General features: G+C 41.4%; 1 protein-coding gene across 4 annotated transcripts in view; it reads left to right on the top strand.

The window, feature by feature from the left end:
* The window catches only part of rgs3a (regulator of G protein signaling 3a), a 114,633-nt gene that overhangs the window by 44,153 nt on the left and 51,781 nt on the right, over positions 1-18,699 (top strand). For 3 of the 4 annotated variants that reach the window (XM_070988272.1, XM_070988271.1, XM_070988270.1), the window contains one exon: positions 11,262-11,396. In XM_070988272.1, coding sequence (XP_070844373.1) covers positions 11,262-11,396 — 135 coding nt within the window. Of the gene's footprint in view, positions 1-941; positions 1,160-11,261; positions 11,397-18,699 lie in introns of those variants that run through there. The other variant, XM_070988273.1, reaches the window with a different exon arrangement.

Raw genomic sequence — 18,699 nt, 5'->3', positions numbered from 1 at the left:
ATGGGAGATGTGTGCTATGTGACAGACTAATTGAATTGCTCTTTCTTGCCTGTCTGAGCAAAGGTCACACACACAAACAGAGAAAGAGAGAGATTTAGGACACCATCTTCTTGCTCAATGCATGTTTTTAGTTAGACATTGCCTTTACCTGGAAGACTGTGATCCTATATAATGAAAAGAATGATGATGAGGAGCAATGTTTCTGATTTTTCTTATTTTATATATTATCTTAGAGATGATTTTTCTTGCCTGTTCCGTACCAGTTTATCTTTGCTTTGATGGCTTGTTCCTCTGTGCACATACATACATATACAATAGATCTGAGGTCCTATCTGACCAGCGAACTGTGTACTGAATAATAGAATAGAAACACATTAACAGTGCAAATTTGCACTGATTCACATGGGACCACACAGCAGCATATGTGGCTCCTACACATCACCTCATACAGCTTTTCCCAACTGACTCACTCATCACGCCACAGACTCTCCATCCCCTCATCATAGGGAAGCATTTTATCTCCTGCTCCATAAAATGCAAAGAGCGTACGAGTCTCTCAAAATCTTGTGTTAGCTTATTCAGAATTTTCTGCTGTCTGTTGTGTTTATTGTTCGAGGACTACGTCTTTGAAATGACCTCTTTGCACAGTGAATTTTCCTTTAGTTATGTATAAGATGCTGGCAGAGTGAGGTGAAATGGCACTTTCATTCTGCAGAGGTAAGGAAAGCTCTCTTCGTTTCCCCTGAAGTTGTGAACACTTTCAGTCCTCTCCTCCATCTCACGCTGTCACAGTCCGCTCTCCTCCCTTTGTCTGCTCCTGCCCTTCTCCTCCATCACTGGAGGTCATCCTATTTTAGCGCTTGCTCAAAACAGAACTGATCTAACCCAGATTTAAGGAAAGTCAAGTGTGTGTCGCGCCCGTGTGTGTGTGTAAGTGTGTCAGTGACGCAGGAAGCGAGGGAGCAAGAAAGCGTTGTGTAGGTAAACGGAAAACACAGACAGCAAGGAGAGACGCCGTGCGAGATTATTGACCAGCGGAGCGCATCAGGGTCATCACAGAGTCATCATGGGCAACTTGGCTGACCGGGTCGGGCCTAAGAAAAGGTTCGTCAGGGAGGCGAGCTCTCTTCAGCGGCACCTGCTAGCTGACTCTGGAGATGTAAGTGCCGCTGACTGATGGTTCTGCTCAGAGTACATTCACAGGTTTAGACAAGGAGATTTGCGTTGTTCTCACTGTGTGGCTGAACTGCACGAAACAAGACGAACAGAGATCATAGTTCCATTTTTTGAAAGAGCGGTAGTTGTAGTTTGATAGAAGAAAGCGCTTGAGTCTTGAGAGATTATGTAGTGCATACATAATCATTTGCATGAAGTTCTTAGTTTATTATGTCACACTTGATAAATTTACTGGTTATGTGTGATTACAGTAAGCCTTTCTGTAGGTCCAAAAGGAACAGCCATGTAATTTGATGGTGTTTTCAATGCACTATGTGGCACCGAGGTGACCACGTCCATTACATCATATGTTATACTCTGCTGTTTTGGTGTTATTCTGTACCAACACTGGCTGTATGAATGTGGTCCTGATTTTCCAGTAATGGTTGATGATGTGTGTGAGGTCTGTACAAGGGAAGCTGAGAATTCCATTAAGTGCATGGTCACTCATTCACCACTATTTCCCCTACGTCTACCCATTAGGGTCTAATTGGCACAGTGTAGTCGCCAATAATTACAATGAAATCATGAGTAATCCCCACTTACCAAACACAGCAGTAACAATGACTGTTTGGATACACACTAATATTTCACTATTATTCCAAATATGACAAAATTCTGAATTTGTTACGGGTCATGCAAACAGCATTTTCCGGTTGGATTTTTGCAATTAGGCCTTATAAAAATAGCATTTTCTGATTAAGACATGTGGGAATATGTGGAGCATTCTTTGGACATGTGTACAGTACATTTGGAATATGCACTGCAGTTTGCCAAACACGGCCTCTTGCCTGTTTACTGTCAGTTCTGTGGGTTGCCAACAGTTTGAATGCTGACATGGTGGTCTGTAAGACAGAGAAGTGCTGCATAAATGCAGCCCATTTACCATTTATCAATTAGACTTTTTATACTCCCAACAGCATAGCGAATGTGGTGATTAAGAAATGAGATAAGATGCACCAAGTGCAGAGAGATACTGCCAAACTAGGTGAAATCACAGTGTGATGGCTTGCGTGTAGGCCGTGGAACAGCGAGGGAGCTCTGTGATCAGCTAACAAAGCACAGTGCTGTGCATACAAATAGTCTTTTTTCTGCAAGAGGTCTGCACCGTAAAAGGTCAGAGTGTTCTTGGTTTATTATGCGTAGGGTGACGTTCATGTGACGTTTGTGGACACAGTAAATAATGGAGCAATTTTAATTTTGTGACTGGAAGTGAAGACTCACTGTTGATGCTTTTTCTGAGACGAGGAAGACATCTTGAAAATATCTGTAAGGACGTACGCATATAGGCGCTTGTTTGCTATGCGTGCATGTATATACACAACAGTATGCCATTTTATGCATCTCTGTGTGGATGTATTTCTCCAGACCTTCAGGCATATCATTGACTGCATGATATACAGGCTGTCACTTATCATTTGAAGGCAGGGTGTGAATGATATGCACCCAGGGGTTCTTGTCAGCAGAATACCTACTTTATGCTCGCCATCCATAACATGGCTAGGGCAGGACCAGTCTCTCAGGGGTCTGATTGAACCGAAGTGTACCCCCTTCTTGCCAGTTAAGCCACAGCTTAAAGTCTACTTTGCTTTTTCTCTGATTTAATGTTCCAGCACAGATGGGCAGGATTGCAGTGACAGTGGCAATACATCTAAATATAATCACTTAAAGATCTCCATCTTAGCGATATGATTGCACTGAGATCTACGACCACCAACAACTTACCCAACAACATTGCTTTCAGTGATGAAAGTATTCTCCTGTACCGTACTAAACTGTGGTGTATCTTCCTGTTCCATCAGTTGCGGTGCAAATGGTAATCAGCATCTGAATTATTCACTGACCTTTATGGGAAAGTGTGCAGAAGTAATTTCCAAATGAATAATTAATTTCATTTTCATAGGTATGTACATACAGTATTTAACAACGATTTAACAATAAAAGGTTTTCACAGCAACTATCTAATTCACTTCCATTAAATTCATATGATGATCACTTGCATATTATCATACATATCCCCAGTAAATGACCTGAATGCAAATCTTGTCTGAGGCTCGAAATAGTGCGCTCATGCTTATGCAATAAAAGCATAACTGATACAATCATGTGAAAAGGCAAAAACAATCCAAGTGGTCAATGATTTCTCTGACCAAGTAATGATCATGACGAAAGCAAACATGAAAAAATACTGTTGCCGAAAAAAGACACACAGAAACCTTTTCGAAACAGTGCATGACTTCGTCTAACCCTATCATGTGCTTATCATCCTACCCGGTGGCCATAGGAAGAGCCCCAGGCCAGGGACTCCAGTGTACATGCTCTTTTGATGGCTGCTTCGCAAACCACAGAAGATCTCTGAGGTGGAAACTGGAGAAACAAACTTACCACAAACTTGTGGGAAAGCCGCTGAGTTCAGAGGAAATTAATTTTTCTGCTTTCTTTTTTGTAGAATATAAAACATGTATTTGTTTGTGTTTAGTGCAATATATTGTCAGTGACAGCAGTTGCCCCATCAGGGGTCAACTTTGAGACCACATAGCAAGCATGAAGCCAGAACCTGTACCTTGGAGCATCACAGCGACTCAGTTGACTCCAACCTAAGCTGAACCAGGTTTTGACTCAATACAGTCATTCTTATCCTGACCTCACAAGACTTTCTGATGCAGTCATATGTAGTCTATTGTTTCATGAATGGGAATGACAAAAATAAAAATTGCTGTGGAGAAAGAACAAGACTAAGTCATGCTGGCAGTTGTAGCAGACATAGCGATGCTTTGAAGTAAATGCTAAAGTCAGCATGCTAACAGGCTTACAATGACATTATCAAGGTCATTAATACCAATAGAGTTGTTGGAGTCTCCTGAGGCCAAGTGTAAATGTCAGTCGTCGGAGTTGTCACAAGCGGATAAATGTGACAACCAAATTTCATGGAAGTCAATTCAATAGTTGTTGAGACATTTGATGTAAAACCACCAACTGTGAAACGTGGTGGTGGTGCTAGAGGAAAAGTCAGAGGGTCGATTAAGTCAGCGGGATTCATCCTCCGGGAATCTCTTTGAAGTAGATATTTTATTGTATAAGTGAAAACTTTGACCTGCTGGGGGCGCTACAGCGAAAGTCAGAAGATCACCAAAGTTATAAGGATACAGTGTCCAGGCACAGTAGACGCCTTCACCAAATTTCATTGCAATACAGCCAATAGCTGTTATGTCATTTCAATAAAAAACAAAAATGTCAACCTCATGGTGTTGCTAGAGGAAAAGTCCAGGCATCACCAAAATGAATCCAGAACAGGCCACTAGATGCTGAGATTTCTCTGTTCGAGCCAAAATGTTGGACCAGCCATCCCCAGAGTCATTCCAGTAGCATGGTTATGAAATGAGAAGGAGGAATTCAAAAAGCTCACATGAGAAGGCAAGTGATGATGAGATAATACAGAAAATAACAGGGAGGGAGTGTACAGCATGAGTGGCTTCCACATCCAGTGACATTAGTGATGATGTACTGCACCAAGAGTCAGCGAGCTGCTTAAGCATCGTTAGCTCTTGTTTACATGTCACTTAATTGGAAGCCATAAGCCCATTAAACGCTTCAGTTACAAGCATCACTGCTTAGAAGTGAAATCCTATAGCTCAGTGCAGAGAAGCCGAAGGTTTTGTCCAAAGGTTTGAGGCACGAGAGTTATGGCTATAGGAGGGAGCAATATTTTTCCCCAAAATGAGACATTTTCTATCCCAGGAACAGAGCATACTATCCTGGGAATTCTGGGAACTGCACTTGATTCGGCTTCAGCTACAGTCAAAACATATTTCAAGCAACACCAAATGCAACAAGAAGAAATATGCAGAAACCTATTGGTTCCCAGCCTTAACTGCTATAGTCTATTATTTGGTGGTATTAATAATTATTGAGGGAATCCTGTTTCCAGGGATTAAACCCTAAACTATACTTGTGTGCTCGTCGTTAAGCAAAACTATGAGATAATAGGACAATGATGTGCGGGTATTTGTAACCAGCTCAGCGGTGATGGTCACGATACCATGTTCAGCACCAGTATATGGGCGACTAACATGGCATGACAGTGTTTCATGGAGTGTTGCATGGATAGGACATGCAATGGAAAAAAGCCTTAGCTCTCTGAGGAGCACTTGGTATAAGAGGCACTTTACATTTCATAGCATTCCTGCTAGTGTGTCTGGCAAGTATCTGCAAAGCTATTTCAGGGTTTTTGCAATATTACAAAAACATACTTTGCAGCATTCTCACAATCATTACCATAATCCTGTAATAGCAAGTGCTGCTGGTGACATTATGGCTTCATTCAGACCTATTTTACTGCCTTACAGAGATTTCCATTGCAACATTGAGGATATGTTTTCTCCTTTTAATGCTGTGATCTTCGGTGGTGTTCACTTGAGATGGAGCAGATTTCACTTTCTTCTGTGTTTGTCATAGGCTCACTCTCCTGCTATGTGCTTTTTAACTGTTTGTTTACAATCTACTTTAAAAAGTGAGCCGTATCTGCCTCCAATGTGTGCACACAAAACACTCTCATGTGTGTCTCAATAAACTCTCAGATAAAAGTCCATCCCAACAGCAGAATGAATTTTTATAAAGCTGCCTCAAGTCTTTTTTTTTTAACTGCTAGCTGCTTTATATTTAGCATACAGATATGTTATCTGTCTTATCATTCCCAAAATGTCAAACTCTTCCTTTAAACATTCATAATATATATATGTGATCTTTGCCACGAGAGAAAAACATAAGACTTAGGTCATTATTACCAGGCAATATGAAGAACGTGATCCCTGATCGTGTGCCCATCCAGTAGTAATATGTACATTAGCTGTCACTGAAACCAAGCTAACCTGTGCTGAAGCACCTTAGGTGAGCCGTGTTGACAGCAGTCCAGTGACACACTGAAAACTCATCTGCCAGATGGCTCAGGGGGAGGGTTTCAACCAGGGAGCACTTTAATCAATCTGATTAAGGGGAAATGCTGCCTGTATTTTTAGCCACTCCATGGCAGGCCAGTGGCCATTCATTGAATTTTGTTTCATTAGCTTTCATGTTTACTCTCTTGGACGGGTGTATGTATAAAAAGGGGAGAACTAAAGTAGGAGCTAGAGTGAGGGAATCATTTGCTTTTTTAGCTACTACAGTTCTTTGGGTAATCATTTTATGAACAAGATAAGTAGCCACTCCATTATTCAAACAATAATGACTTCATTTACGGCCTGACTCTGCGGCTGGAACTGACAAATTAGAATTTGTCTTGGAAAAGGATAATTTATTGTTTCTGGGGCTGCAGCCTGGGTCACTGACCGGATGCTGTTTAATGCCAAGAAGCAGCATGACCTTAACATGAAAATCCCAAAAGACCTGCTTCCACAGAGGCAGGGAGATTCCAGTGAACTCCCTGCAAACTCAGAACAGTCCAAATGTTGAAGGTGATTTAGTCAACATGAATATGCTGCTATTTTATTCAATTTATTTTTGTGTTAGCCATAAAAGGAAAGCTAAGTTTGTGTGTGCATCACAACAGTGAAGAAGCACTTAAATCCGGTTCAAGCTAACAGACAGCTGTTCTGTAAAATATACAGCAGTGCGGACATTATAGAAAGCTCCAGCTGGCTCCAGAAGATTTCTGCCTAAAATATGTGGTCTGTGGCCAGCTGTCAACACTTTACTCATTTGCTGGCGTGACTGATTATTTTAACTGATGTAATGAAATGATGTGCAAGTCGCTGTCAGAAAAACTATCCCACATATCTGTAATAATGTACAGTTAAACAGCTAAAAAAGTGGCCAGTTTAACAAAAATGAATGGGAAATTTATGGCTGGAATTAATAGCAAGAGGCAAATAAATCATCATTAGTTGCCCCCCAGCAGAGCATAGTTCATTTTGAAGAAATGATGCAAAAGGAAATGCACTGCTGTGTGCGCTGCATTACTCATAATAACAGTGACCTCTATGTTATTCTATATCCGTCAACATCGGTTATTTCCCCCTCTTCTCTCTTTACCCAAGACAAAATATGCATGATGTCAGTAAATGGTTTACAGTATAGTATGCACTGCCACATATTTACACACCAAGACTGTGTAAACATACACTCTTCCTGTCTTTGACAGATTAGGATGTAAGTCCCCATGCTGCTCTGAGACCTGTGCCTTGCTCTGAGTCACAGAGCAGAGAGACCCAGCTGGTTTTTATCATTACGTGTTGTTAATATATAGCAACATTAAGACAGTATACTAAGAGTTTAAACTGGTACTGTGTACAGATTTTAAAGCTGGGTGAATGTGTCTGTGGATGCAGGTGCACGCATGCCTCTGGGACCCCGAGCCGCTTCATAGCAGATGTGTTTTCTTGAATGTGGGAGAGTAGGGAGTCGCCCGGAAAATCCTGGCCATATGAGGCAATGTTTTCTGGAAAGCCTGAACCTTTGCATTATTTTTACAGTATTACACATCCCAAATAATTACTAACTGAGGCTCGAAGGATGTGGAAGACAGAGAAACAAACAAATCTTTTCTTTATCAGACACGAGTAAGAGACATTGAATCTGTGGAAATTGTGTCTGTTGGGAGGCGCTGGGTTGCGCTAACAGGTGACATTAGCGTTACATGATTGAACGTCAGTTGGCTTGGGGTGTGACCACGTGTCATTATGGAGAAATTCAGACTGCACATGGCTCCATCTTGATTTGGTGCATGCGTAAGAAGTGTCACTTTGCTGTCTCGAGGCAACCATAATGTGATGTCAAGCGATGTTGATTCGTCAGCTAGTTAATGCCATTGGGTAAGTAAGGAGGAACAACTTTAATTTCAGCGTGCGATTTATCGATGTTCTCTGTTCTCTCCACCTTTTTCCTTGTTTACATAAATAAAAGCAAAGTAAAGCTGGAACTGCTCAAATCTTTGCTGGTGCTAAGGGAATTATCTTCAGCTTTAGGTGTGCAGGTCTTCCCTAAAACAATAAAGAGTCCACAGCCACACTTGGACCACTATGAGGCTGTGCATTGAGTGGTGCTTTGAGCCAAATGGTAATACCAGCATGCTAAGATTCTCACAATGACAAGCTAACATGCTTAAACAGGTAATGATTACCGTGGTCGCCATCAGAATTAGACAATGCTAACATTTGTTAATCAGTACTGAACACAATATGCGGTGGAGAGTGTTTTAAATGTTGCAGGAATTTGGTCATAAACTGAAGTATTGGACAAATTAAAAATTTGACGTCTTGGTGATGCTGGAGAAAAAGTCAAAGGATCAGCAAAATAATTCAACGTCATCCTCAGGGGACCATGAATATCTGTCCAAAATGTTCCAGCAGACCATGCAATAGTTTTTGAGCTATTTCAATTTGGAGCAAAGTGGTGGACTGAGTGAAATTGCCTTTCATAGAGTCCCACATCCTTTGTGATCACAGCCCTACATTTCAAGTAAGCAACGGCCTGCCCTCAAAAAGTAAACTTTTCAGTAACCAAGGGACACAGGATTATTTCCAGCTTTCTGCCTCTTTGCCCACTGGATTTTGAAGTGTTTTTCCTGACCTTTCCTGACCTGTAGAATATCATGTAATCCTTTACGCGCAAACTCAAAGATAACCTAAAATTGAATTATGAGATTTTCACTGACGGCGATATTATAAGGGTTTGCCCAGGGGCGAGTTGTTTACATTGAAGCCAGTGTGTGCGTGTGTGTGCATGCGTTTCAAGCATTATGGCCTCTGCTGCACCCTTTTAGACTCAGATTCAGTCCAAATGATGGATATCAGAGAACATCAGCATTGATTTCTGTCCGCTCTGAAAAAGCCACTATTTCATCATCTTGTGGTGCAATTGGAAACAGTCAGGCTCAATTTCATAAATGCTTTTGCTAGCTAGCCTGTGTCTCTGTCATGTTTTTGTCTCTTTATTTCTCCGTTTTTGATTTTTTTCTGTCTTTTACTGCACCTCATGTGTCATTCCTCTTTGCCTTTGTTCCTTCTTTTTTCCTGGATTAATTAGCAACAAAATATTCCTTAATATTGACACTTCAGTTTAACACACAGCTGTGCCTTGTGTGCAGTACATTTTATACTGCATCAAGGCCAAACAGTCTTGACTTTGCTTCCATTAACACAGGCTTTAAATACCTTTTTATCCTGCATTAGTATCACAACAATGACAGGACTTAAACCACCAAACACTTTGTGCCATTAGACCCTTCAACAGCAGCATCCCTGTCTTCAAAAGGACATTGACTGACATTGAAAGAGACAGACAGTCCACGAGATAACTATACACCAGGTCATGCAGCAGCCCATGCCAGGAAACAGGCAAATAGACAAGCATCATGATTCACCACCGACCAGGACAGTGAGCATGAAGAAAAGCCCTGAGGACTTCGGTCAATCTCCGAAGACTCGCACAAAATGGAAAAAAACCTATTTATAGCTTGACTTGTGCCCAAAAACGTCAGGACCCAAATGTTTTTTTTCCCTGATGCCGCCAGAAACTGAACAGCCGAGGTAGATGCAAATGATCAGATTGGAAAGAGGAGAAAAAGCTGTACTTGAGCACAATGGGTTCCTTTCATGTTGGAGTTTAATCAGAAGAGGAAGGAGTAATGGAAGCTATTTCTTCACTGAGTATACCTCAGTGATACAACAGCAAAGGTGGATGAGAGTGTGGAAATGGCTGAATAGGGATTTGGTAGTTGGTGCCCCGAGAGCCATAGGTTTTATGTGTCGAAGGACCGTGCAGTTCCTCTAATGAGGTCGATAACTATGGATTGTCACAGCAGACGTGCTGTACCTGTGCACACTGAATGATACTAGCCTATACGTATGAAGAGATGTAACAAGGAGGCGCTTACTACACTCGGTATTTCCACCAGTATGTAAGGTTATGGAGTAGTCTCAAGAATGTGATGGAACTAAAATAATCCCCATCAATGATTGTAGCAACAAATGTAAACACTGGTGACACTGCCCGGAAACAACTCCAGGATTGAAATGACAATAACTGGCCCAAAGTGTTCATATCCTAGCTATTATCCTCCCATTGACTCTGCTCAGAAGCTTTCTCTGAATTAGGATTTGGAGCAGTTGACGTATTGTGAATGCGTTTCATGTGCTTTATGTCAAACCTTTTTTTGTTTGTTTGTTTGTACAGCATCTGTCTCTCATCAAAAGTACATAACCGGAATCATGACCCCCAAAAAATACAGTGACATCAGTGAGATCAAACACAGATTCTGGATGTCCCGGAGAGTCAGCTGAGGGGTATTAATGCCCCTGTTTGACCAAGCTCTGCCACCTCTGACTCAACCACTGGTTGTCAGATAGTTGTATTTCCCAGCAGGGGTGTATTGATTTGTACTCTTTGAGGAGTACCATCTTGCCACTGGTGACATAATCATTTTGTCAGCATATCAAATTCTGCCTAAAATGGATACTGGCCATTATCTAATTTCACTAATGCTAGCATTTTACTTCCCAGTGCCACTTTCCAGTCTGTGGTGTCATGAAAACAAAGTTCAGATGACAACTGAATGTGCAAAAATAGAAGTCCCATGCACACTGTACACTCATGCACACGATAACGCGACACCTCTGATACTGTACTTGTGATGGATTATGCTCTTTTTGTTTGTCATTATCTTGTTGGAAAGCACTCACTGCCCTCTCATCATCACACGCACTGGTAGCTCTACTGTTAAGGTCTCATTAAAGACCGCTTGTAGCACATGAAAAAAACAAATTTTTGCTGTTCATTCATTTTTTTTTTTTTCAGTCTTACTTCCTATTGTAATCCTATAATTTGCTCCCTCTACCCTTCTTGAGCACTTTCACCATCCAAGGAGACTCTACTTCCTCACTTCTCTGACAGTAGATGCCTAATTGCCCGTTGTCTTTTCCTCCACCCCTCTTGCTCCTCTCTCTCTCTCTCTCTCTCTCTCTCTCTCTCTCTCTCTCTCTCTCTCTCTCTCTCTCTCTCTCTCTGTCTTTCTCTCTGTCTCTGTCTCTCTCTCTCTCTCTCTCTGTCTCTAGAAGTGTGACTGCCTGCTCAGCCTGGAAGCCTATTCAGCAGACCAGAAGCGCCGCGTGTGCCAGTGCCTGAAGGACAACATTGACAAGCAGCTTCAGCTTCACAGGAGGGAGCCTCACGTTCCGCATTTTGAACAGGTATGGTACACAGACTCACACACACACACAGACACACACACACACACACACACACACACACACACAGACACACATCAAGGAGCATTTCCAATTTCATGTGAGGCCAAAGATGACTCAGAAAACACATGAACACATGGGAATGCATATATTTGTGCATACCCCCATCACAGATACCCCGTGAACATCACACACTCCCAAGCATGCACACTCGATCAGTTACATATAACGCTCTCCTGCAGCTCACATTACCATCATTCCGATTTTCCACTCAGCTCTTACATTTCTTTGGGCAAGTTTAATGCTGTCTTTTATCTGGCAGAATTTGAATAGTTGCACTGCTTTAGTGAAGTATCGGCTCAGTCCAATTTAAGCCCTGCCAGGCTCTCTTCAGTTCTGCCAAAGGAGTGATATTTGCTGGCAAAAGCTGGTTTTTGTTCTGCACTCAATATCAACTGAACTTTGAACCTTGACAAAATCACAGCTGTGGTAAACTATATTTGTTGTGATCATTTGAAACCCACTGGAGTCCTGAGCTCTGTGAATACCAGGTGTTTTCTCAGCATGCCAGTTTAACTGTGGTGATGCATAAAAACTATTTAATCATTAAAAACTCAAATTCCTCTGTGTGATTCGAGACAGCCAGCTGCTCTGTTGGGTTTTTCATTTACAAATTTGCATTTATGTTCGGCTTCCGTCATAGCACAAAGTGCTGAGCAGTTGTGCTGTTGTCCTTAGAAATTAAGGCCAGTTGAACCTGATGACTGTAAGACCAATATTCCCTTGGTCTCTACCAAACTCCTGAGGGAAATATTTGGCACTGAAGCTGCTAAATGCTCCACCATGATCACCAACTAGCTGCTAACTTCGTCTGCTGTTTGGTGATGGGATCTTTTGTGCTTTTTCGCTGCCTTCTGCACCCAAAAACAACTCTATGAAAGTGAACCAAAGCAGTAAATTTACAGGCTAGAAAATGAAAGCAATGACCTGGAAGATGCTTAACGCTCCATAGAGATGAGGGAAACTGTTGGGTGATAATTCTCTGTGGACCCCCCTCAAATCCACTCAATCATTTGATTTGTTGTTAATGTAAACATATTGATTATAGCTGCTTTAAGTCCCTTTGACAGTTCACTTTTGCACACCTGTGTTTCTTTTGGAAGCATTAAAACGAAGCAAATCAGACTGAATTGAATCCAACCATGTGTAGAAACTACCAACAATGCTGAATTATGTTCTTGCACCCCTACTCGTAATGGTGCTGCAGGGTGATGCACTGTAGTTGATCTTTAAAGTGCTCACTGGGCTTTGACCGTCCTGATTAAGAGGGGAGCTGCTGGGAAGATGAGATTACTGTGGCCCAATTCGGTCATTTCAAGCATTACCAAGGGAAATCTACTCAATTTTTTTTTTCCCAATTGCTATTCGAGGAAATTTTTGTGAGAGTTGTGCGAGTGAGTGCCAATCTGACAAAACTTTGGACTGAATAGATACAGTCATGTCCTCTGGAACAATATTCTGAGGTGTGAAATTAAGATGCATTTACTCCTTTAGATTATTATTAGTTTCTTTCTTTGTTCCTCGCGTCTTTCATTTTTGATGAACAGCAACAACATCCCATTTGCCTCATAAATTTGAAAGCAGTCCAACATTTGATTTAATTTGAGTTTAGCTGAAAGGTGATTAAAAAGGATAAATAGCCTTGTGTGGAGTTGTCACACCTGTTGTACATTAGGGCTTCATTTCATCAACACATGAAAGAGAGAGAGAGAGAGGGACAAGCCGACAGTCTTTCATCCCTTTCGCTCTGCATGTGTGTGTATTTATGTGTGTCCCTGTATATGAGTGTGTATTTTTGCCCATATGGTTCATCTGAAAAAGATTCAGGATGGGACCTCATTAACCAGAAGTGTGAATGACCCAGAACTTGGCCTGTATTTGAATATTATCCAATATTTGAACTACTTTAGGGTGAACTTTCTGAACTTACTTAAGATATATACCAATTTAAACATTTAAACACTGTTTCAAACATAAAATCCATGAGCTTCCACAGCAAAACAGCTTCCCGTGCTCAGTGTCAATTAGGTGCATCCACACATTTACACACACTGCTTGGTTCAATACGTTCAATAACAGAACAGCTTAGCAAGCACGCTAAGTCACGTAGCTCATTCCCATTTGCTCAAACTCTATTGATCAATTCAACGCATTGATCAGTGTGTATGTTAAAGAAACTGCTGTGCTTCTTAAAGCTGCAGCTGCTTTCATTTATAAGAAAGCAAAACAAACCATCGAGTGTGTGAACTTAGGAGATGAGTCTCATGGGAGGAGGTACCTGAGGGAGACTGATCTCTGACTCTCTGAGACTAAGTTTGCGCTTTACCCTTTAAATAAAACACTTCCTTTTCTCTGAGTTTCGGCCCTCCATCCAGACTAAGCCGGTGCTTTCCACACCTATGTTTTTGTGCGGACAAGACGTAAGCCTGCTACTTCCTCTAACATACAACTCCACATAAACACAGTGTGGCGAGTGGCGCTCCAGTTTGAGGGTGGTGTTGATGGAAGCTTGGCTGACCGTGGTCGTTTTTTGTCACACAACGACATGATTTTAAAATTGTGATTTCATTGAGATCTGAACCTTAGATGCCTCAGTTTTGCTGTTTACTGACCAAAATGAGATTGTTTTCCTGTCTCCCATTCTTCATGTTTTTTCAGTGTGGATGGACACCTTTGGAAAAACAACTGAACAGTGCTTATATGGACACACGCCATTTTCACATTTGTGTTTTCACATTTGGCAAACCTATGAGAAAACTTCAGACACATAGGCACGGACATTGCTACAGAAAGGGAAATTCATCCTGTAAAAGGTGCTGGTACCATCTCAGTGAAATCATGCATGCCAGTGTCCATGTGTGTCATGCCCTTTGGAGTTATTTCTTTGTACCTTCTTTGTGTAGTTATTAGAATCTCTTCCTGTAATCTCTTATTAAACGGAGATCTGAACGGTGTCCTGAAGGCAAGGGAATACATGCTTAATCATAACATTTCACTTCTTGACAAATTAGTTCACGTTTGATTGCATTTCTCCAGAGTACCTTAGAGGCAAATAGTTTGTATTCAGTCAACTCCAAATGTGTTTAACTGTATGCAAATCAGCTTTGTCTTGCACAGGAGACATGAAGGCGATGCCCTCGTAGTATCTGTTACATGGCAGCCTTTAAAAGACAAAGTGTCCTGTGTATTTTACTCAGCATCTTGGAAAATGGTAATTTCATATTGGTAAAACAAAGGAGGGCATATTCTAATAGATAGACGTATAAACATATGTGGGTCACATGCTTCCACGAACGACCACAGCATTAGATAAACACATAAAAAACTAACTTTAAATCACACTAAACATTTTAAGAAATAAATATTCCCTTTGACATAGTGATAAACATGTGCAGCACATACCAAACCTAAATAAATGTCTTTTCATTGAAGCTTTATTGAGTCAGAATGATCAGTTAACACCTTAGAGAGTGTTCCAGGGAAGAATATTCCTCTGGTAGAGCTTAAGTAACTTCATTTCTGCCCCCATTGTGACTGCTGAGTCAACACTCCAACTTATTTTGAACACTGAATAGAGTGTATCTTTGATGCACTGTGTGTATTCCTGCCAGTGAGTAAGAATTGCAGCAAAGGAGCTTTAGAAAATTACCCATTGACTCAGACGTTTTTCCTTTGTCAGAAACTGCATTTGTCCTCTCATGCACAAAGCCGAGTAAATCTACACTTAGCTGAAGCATGCACTTTTCTCGAGGGTTGTGTTCAAGTGTGCAGAGAGAGCAGGATCCACACCGAAGGGAAAACACACAGTTGCTGCAGAAGTCACATTGATTCTGTCTATTTATGTTACTTTGTTCATTCATGTTTTTCCAGCAAATGGGGTTACTCCGTCACAGTGTTGATGTCAGCAGCTGCCTTAGTTCCCCCAGCGCCTCGATGCTTTGAATACTTCCCTTTGGAAAAATTTGGACGTGAGCCGTTTCACTTGGAGATTCTCTAATCCTCCCGTCCCTCTGTGAGAGGGGCCATGATGAGAGTTTGCCAGTTTCTATTTTGTGCAGAGCTTCATTTAAAGTCAGAGGATTTGGGGCGAATGTTTATGATGACTAACCTCAACTTGAATAACTGATGCATCTCTTTCTCTCTGGCTTAGATGGGAGGCGGCAAAAGGGATGAGCTAGTCATGGAGATGGGAGAGAGAATATTAAGCAGTAGGTGATGATACACTAGTTTCTGTCCAAATTTAGCCAAACTTGCACCACATTTTGAGAAAATCTACTGAAGGAAATGTAAATTAATGCACATGTCTATCCACTGCCGCTGTGTTATTGTGAGGAGTTGGTTTGTTGAGATAAACAACTCGTGGCGCTTGCAGCGTTCCATTAAACCGTAGAAGCAGAAGAAGAGGGCTTATTTAAGGTAATGTAATCAAACAATGAAAAGCAATGTGGAAAACATTATGGGAATATGGCATTTATGCTTGTTTCATGCGTTAATTTGAGAAATTCCTCTGTAGATTTTTAAGTCATATGCTTAATGCATGTCATGATATATTCATCAAGTCTATTTCCGCTGCAGTTTGTCACTCTCACTGATGCGCCAAATTTTCCACTTTGGGCAAACGTAAAAACTTTTCTGTGATATTTGCACATAAAAACTCTACAGTTAGGTGTTATAACTGAGGATGATCCTGGACAGAGACCCACGTAAAGACCCTGAGACAGCGGGTTTGCAGTTTTATGACCACTTTATTCAATATTTATTCATGTCACAGCACGTTTGCCACACTGTGATCGCGCCCTCCTCAGTGACTGAGTTGAACAGAAGACTCCAGTGCTTTTTGCCTTCAAAGTAAAAGCAGCAAAGTTAATGTTTATGTTGACAGTTAATGTTGTGATGGCAACTCTAATCTTCAATCCTTATTCAGGCCATCTGAGAGCACCAAACATGCTCAGTGTACAGCACTGTGTATAAGCTAATAATTTATATTTCAACTGTTTTCTTTCCGTTCAGAAACACAGTTGTGGTTTGGTATTTCACAGCCATTATGAGTCCTTGCTTGGAAAGCACATTCTTGCCTGGGTAGCATTAGCCATTAAGCAATTGGACAAATACATTTGTTCAGCTGCACACACACACGCACGCCTCCAAATGGGAATTAAAATTGGACTGGCCAGTTGGAAAATGACAGCCGCACTTCATCACACACGGTTAGCATTTGATGAGCAATGGTGACACTCCCACTCTGAGTCAGAAGAGGAAAGCAAACTATCTGCAGTAAAAGTGGCATAAATTTTGTACATGAGAGCATGGGCTCACATGAACAGTGAAAAAAAGATGGCTGCTAATGAATAAAGTGTGTCTGCTGTGGTTTGGAGGCAACTTGTTCTGTTTTCTTTCTCTGGCTGTCTCATTTCACATTTATGAGAATCTGTTTCAGCTGCTGAAGTGGTTATAATACAGCATTTATGTTGGAGGAAGCAGTGATGCAAGCACAAGGACCCTCTCTCATTCCCTCTCTGTCATGCTCTTTCTCTCAACTCCACAAACTGTTTATTCATGATGAAATTAGGCTACCATGTCCCTCCACCTCCAGGCAAACGCGTATGCATTCAATCAACGATAACCTAAACCCTGAACAGATAAGAGGTGTCAGTGAGTGTGCATTTTCTGAGAGGCGTATCTCACTGCGAGGACACACTGAATCTTAAGCAGCAACACAAAATTACAAACAGAAAATAAGCCGATGACTCCAGTTCAGTTCGGGACTTTTCAGAAAATGGAATAATTCATTTTTTCCCCATTTTTCCCGTTATGCCTGTAAAGGGCTACACACAGGAGCATCTTGACTCGCGTTATCTTCTCAGAATATGCCGGTCTTACTGTATTTCCCAGCGTTGCATGTCAACTCTTCAGCAGTTTTAGCACTCCCCTTTATCGGCACCTGCTGGCTAATGCACCTTGACTGCGTCTTCAGTCTGCGTGACGCACTCTGCGTTTGAAATTTGAGACACCCTGCTGATGTCTGCTACATTTCAGTCGTTGATAATTAGCGGCAGCACCGTAAACTTTAAGTTTATGCACAAAATAACACTGCAATAGGTTTACTTCAAGTACAAAATGACATATAACCATGAAGTAGTTCAGTCGCATAAAATACACTTAATGTTTGTATCTTGAAGTACACTTCTAACTAAAAGAAACAAAGAAGTAAAAGTACTGCTCCAACAACAAGTATACACATAGTTTATCTAGTGATATATGAACACAAGTGTCCTTATTCCCAGAAGTATACTTAATGGTGTGTTTACATGTCTTTAGTCAAAGGTCTGATGACTCAGCGGTCTTCAAGCTGTTTATTGCTCCAAATTGGACATCTGATTTGCAACAGAACACAAGCTACAAATCAACAGAAGAAATAAAGTAAATGAAAGATGACAAAGGCCAAAAACGAAGAGTTGGATAGAGGGTGGGAAAGGGTCTGATGTGGACGATGTAGAGCAAATCTGTACTGGACCAGTGTGAGACACGATGGTCGTTTTTAAGCTGGTCGAACAACACCCTTGGAATGAATGTCAGGAAGACACTGATGACAGAGGAGGGCGCATATTAGAAGTGATAGTCTGGTGATTGACAGTGCGTTGAGACAGTGACGGGCACAGTCCCAGGTTTTTAAGCTCAGAGAGACCTTAGAGAGTTGGAGAGGAAGACAGCTTGACTGGTTACAATTGGATGCAGTGAGTGACACGAGAGAATGTGAGGAGAGAGCTAACAAGTCCGTGAAAGGAGTGTGTGAGGGAGGCTTTTGCACACCTGTCACCTCATCAGAAGTGGAGAATCATAAGCAGAGTAAATACACATATTTGCATCGTGCATGTCAGATATAGAGAATTTCTTGTGCGATCACCGCCCAGTTTTAGTCTGAAAACTACATCTTAAATGTAAGGTATTTAAATATAAAGTCAAATCTGGGCAACATCTGCACCAGCACATGTTCACGTGATCAACGTTTCTCTCGCTCCCTTTGCTTCTCTGCTGCAGACGCACACTTTCCCCTTCATTGTCTCTAATTAGACACGGATGAATTCCATTTGTCTTGTCTTTGCTCTTCCCTTTTCGTCACAAACACACACATGCACACGCACAAACAGCACACTGCATGCTATTCTCGGGATGCGTTTCAAAGTGAGACATCCATATTCAGAACTTGTTCAGCTGGAGCAGATACGAGGAGCCAAGCTGAAGCGAG

This window comes from Chaetodon trifascialis, chromosome 20, assembly GCF_039877785.1.
Source record: "Chaetodon trifascialis isolate fChaTrf1 chromosome 20, fChaTrf1.hap1, whole genome shotgun sequence".
NCBI lineage: Eukaryota > Metazoa > Chordata > Actinopteri > Chaetodontiformes > Chaetodontidae > Chaetodon > Chaetodon trifascialis.
Note: the sequence above shows the minus strand (reverse complement) of the source record. Positions and strands in the feature narration are given on the sequence as shown.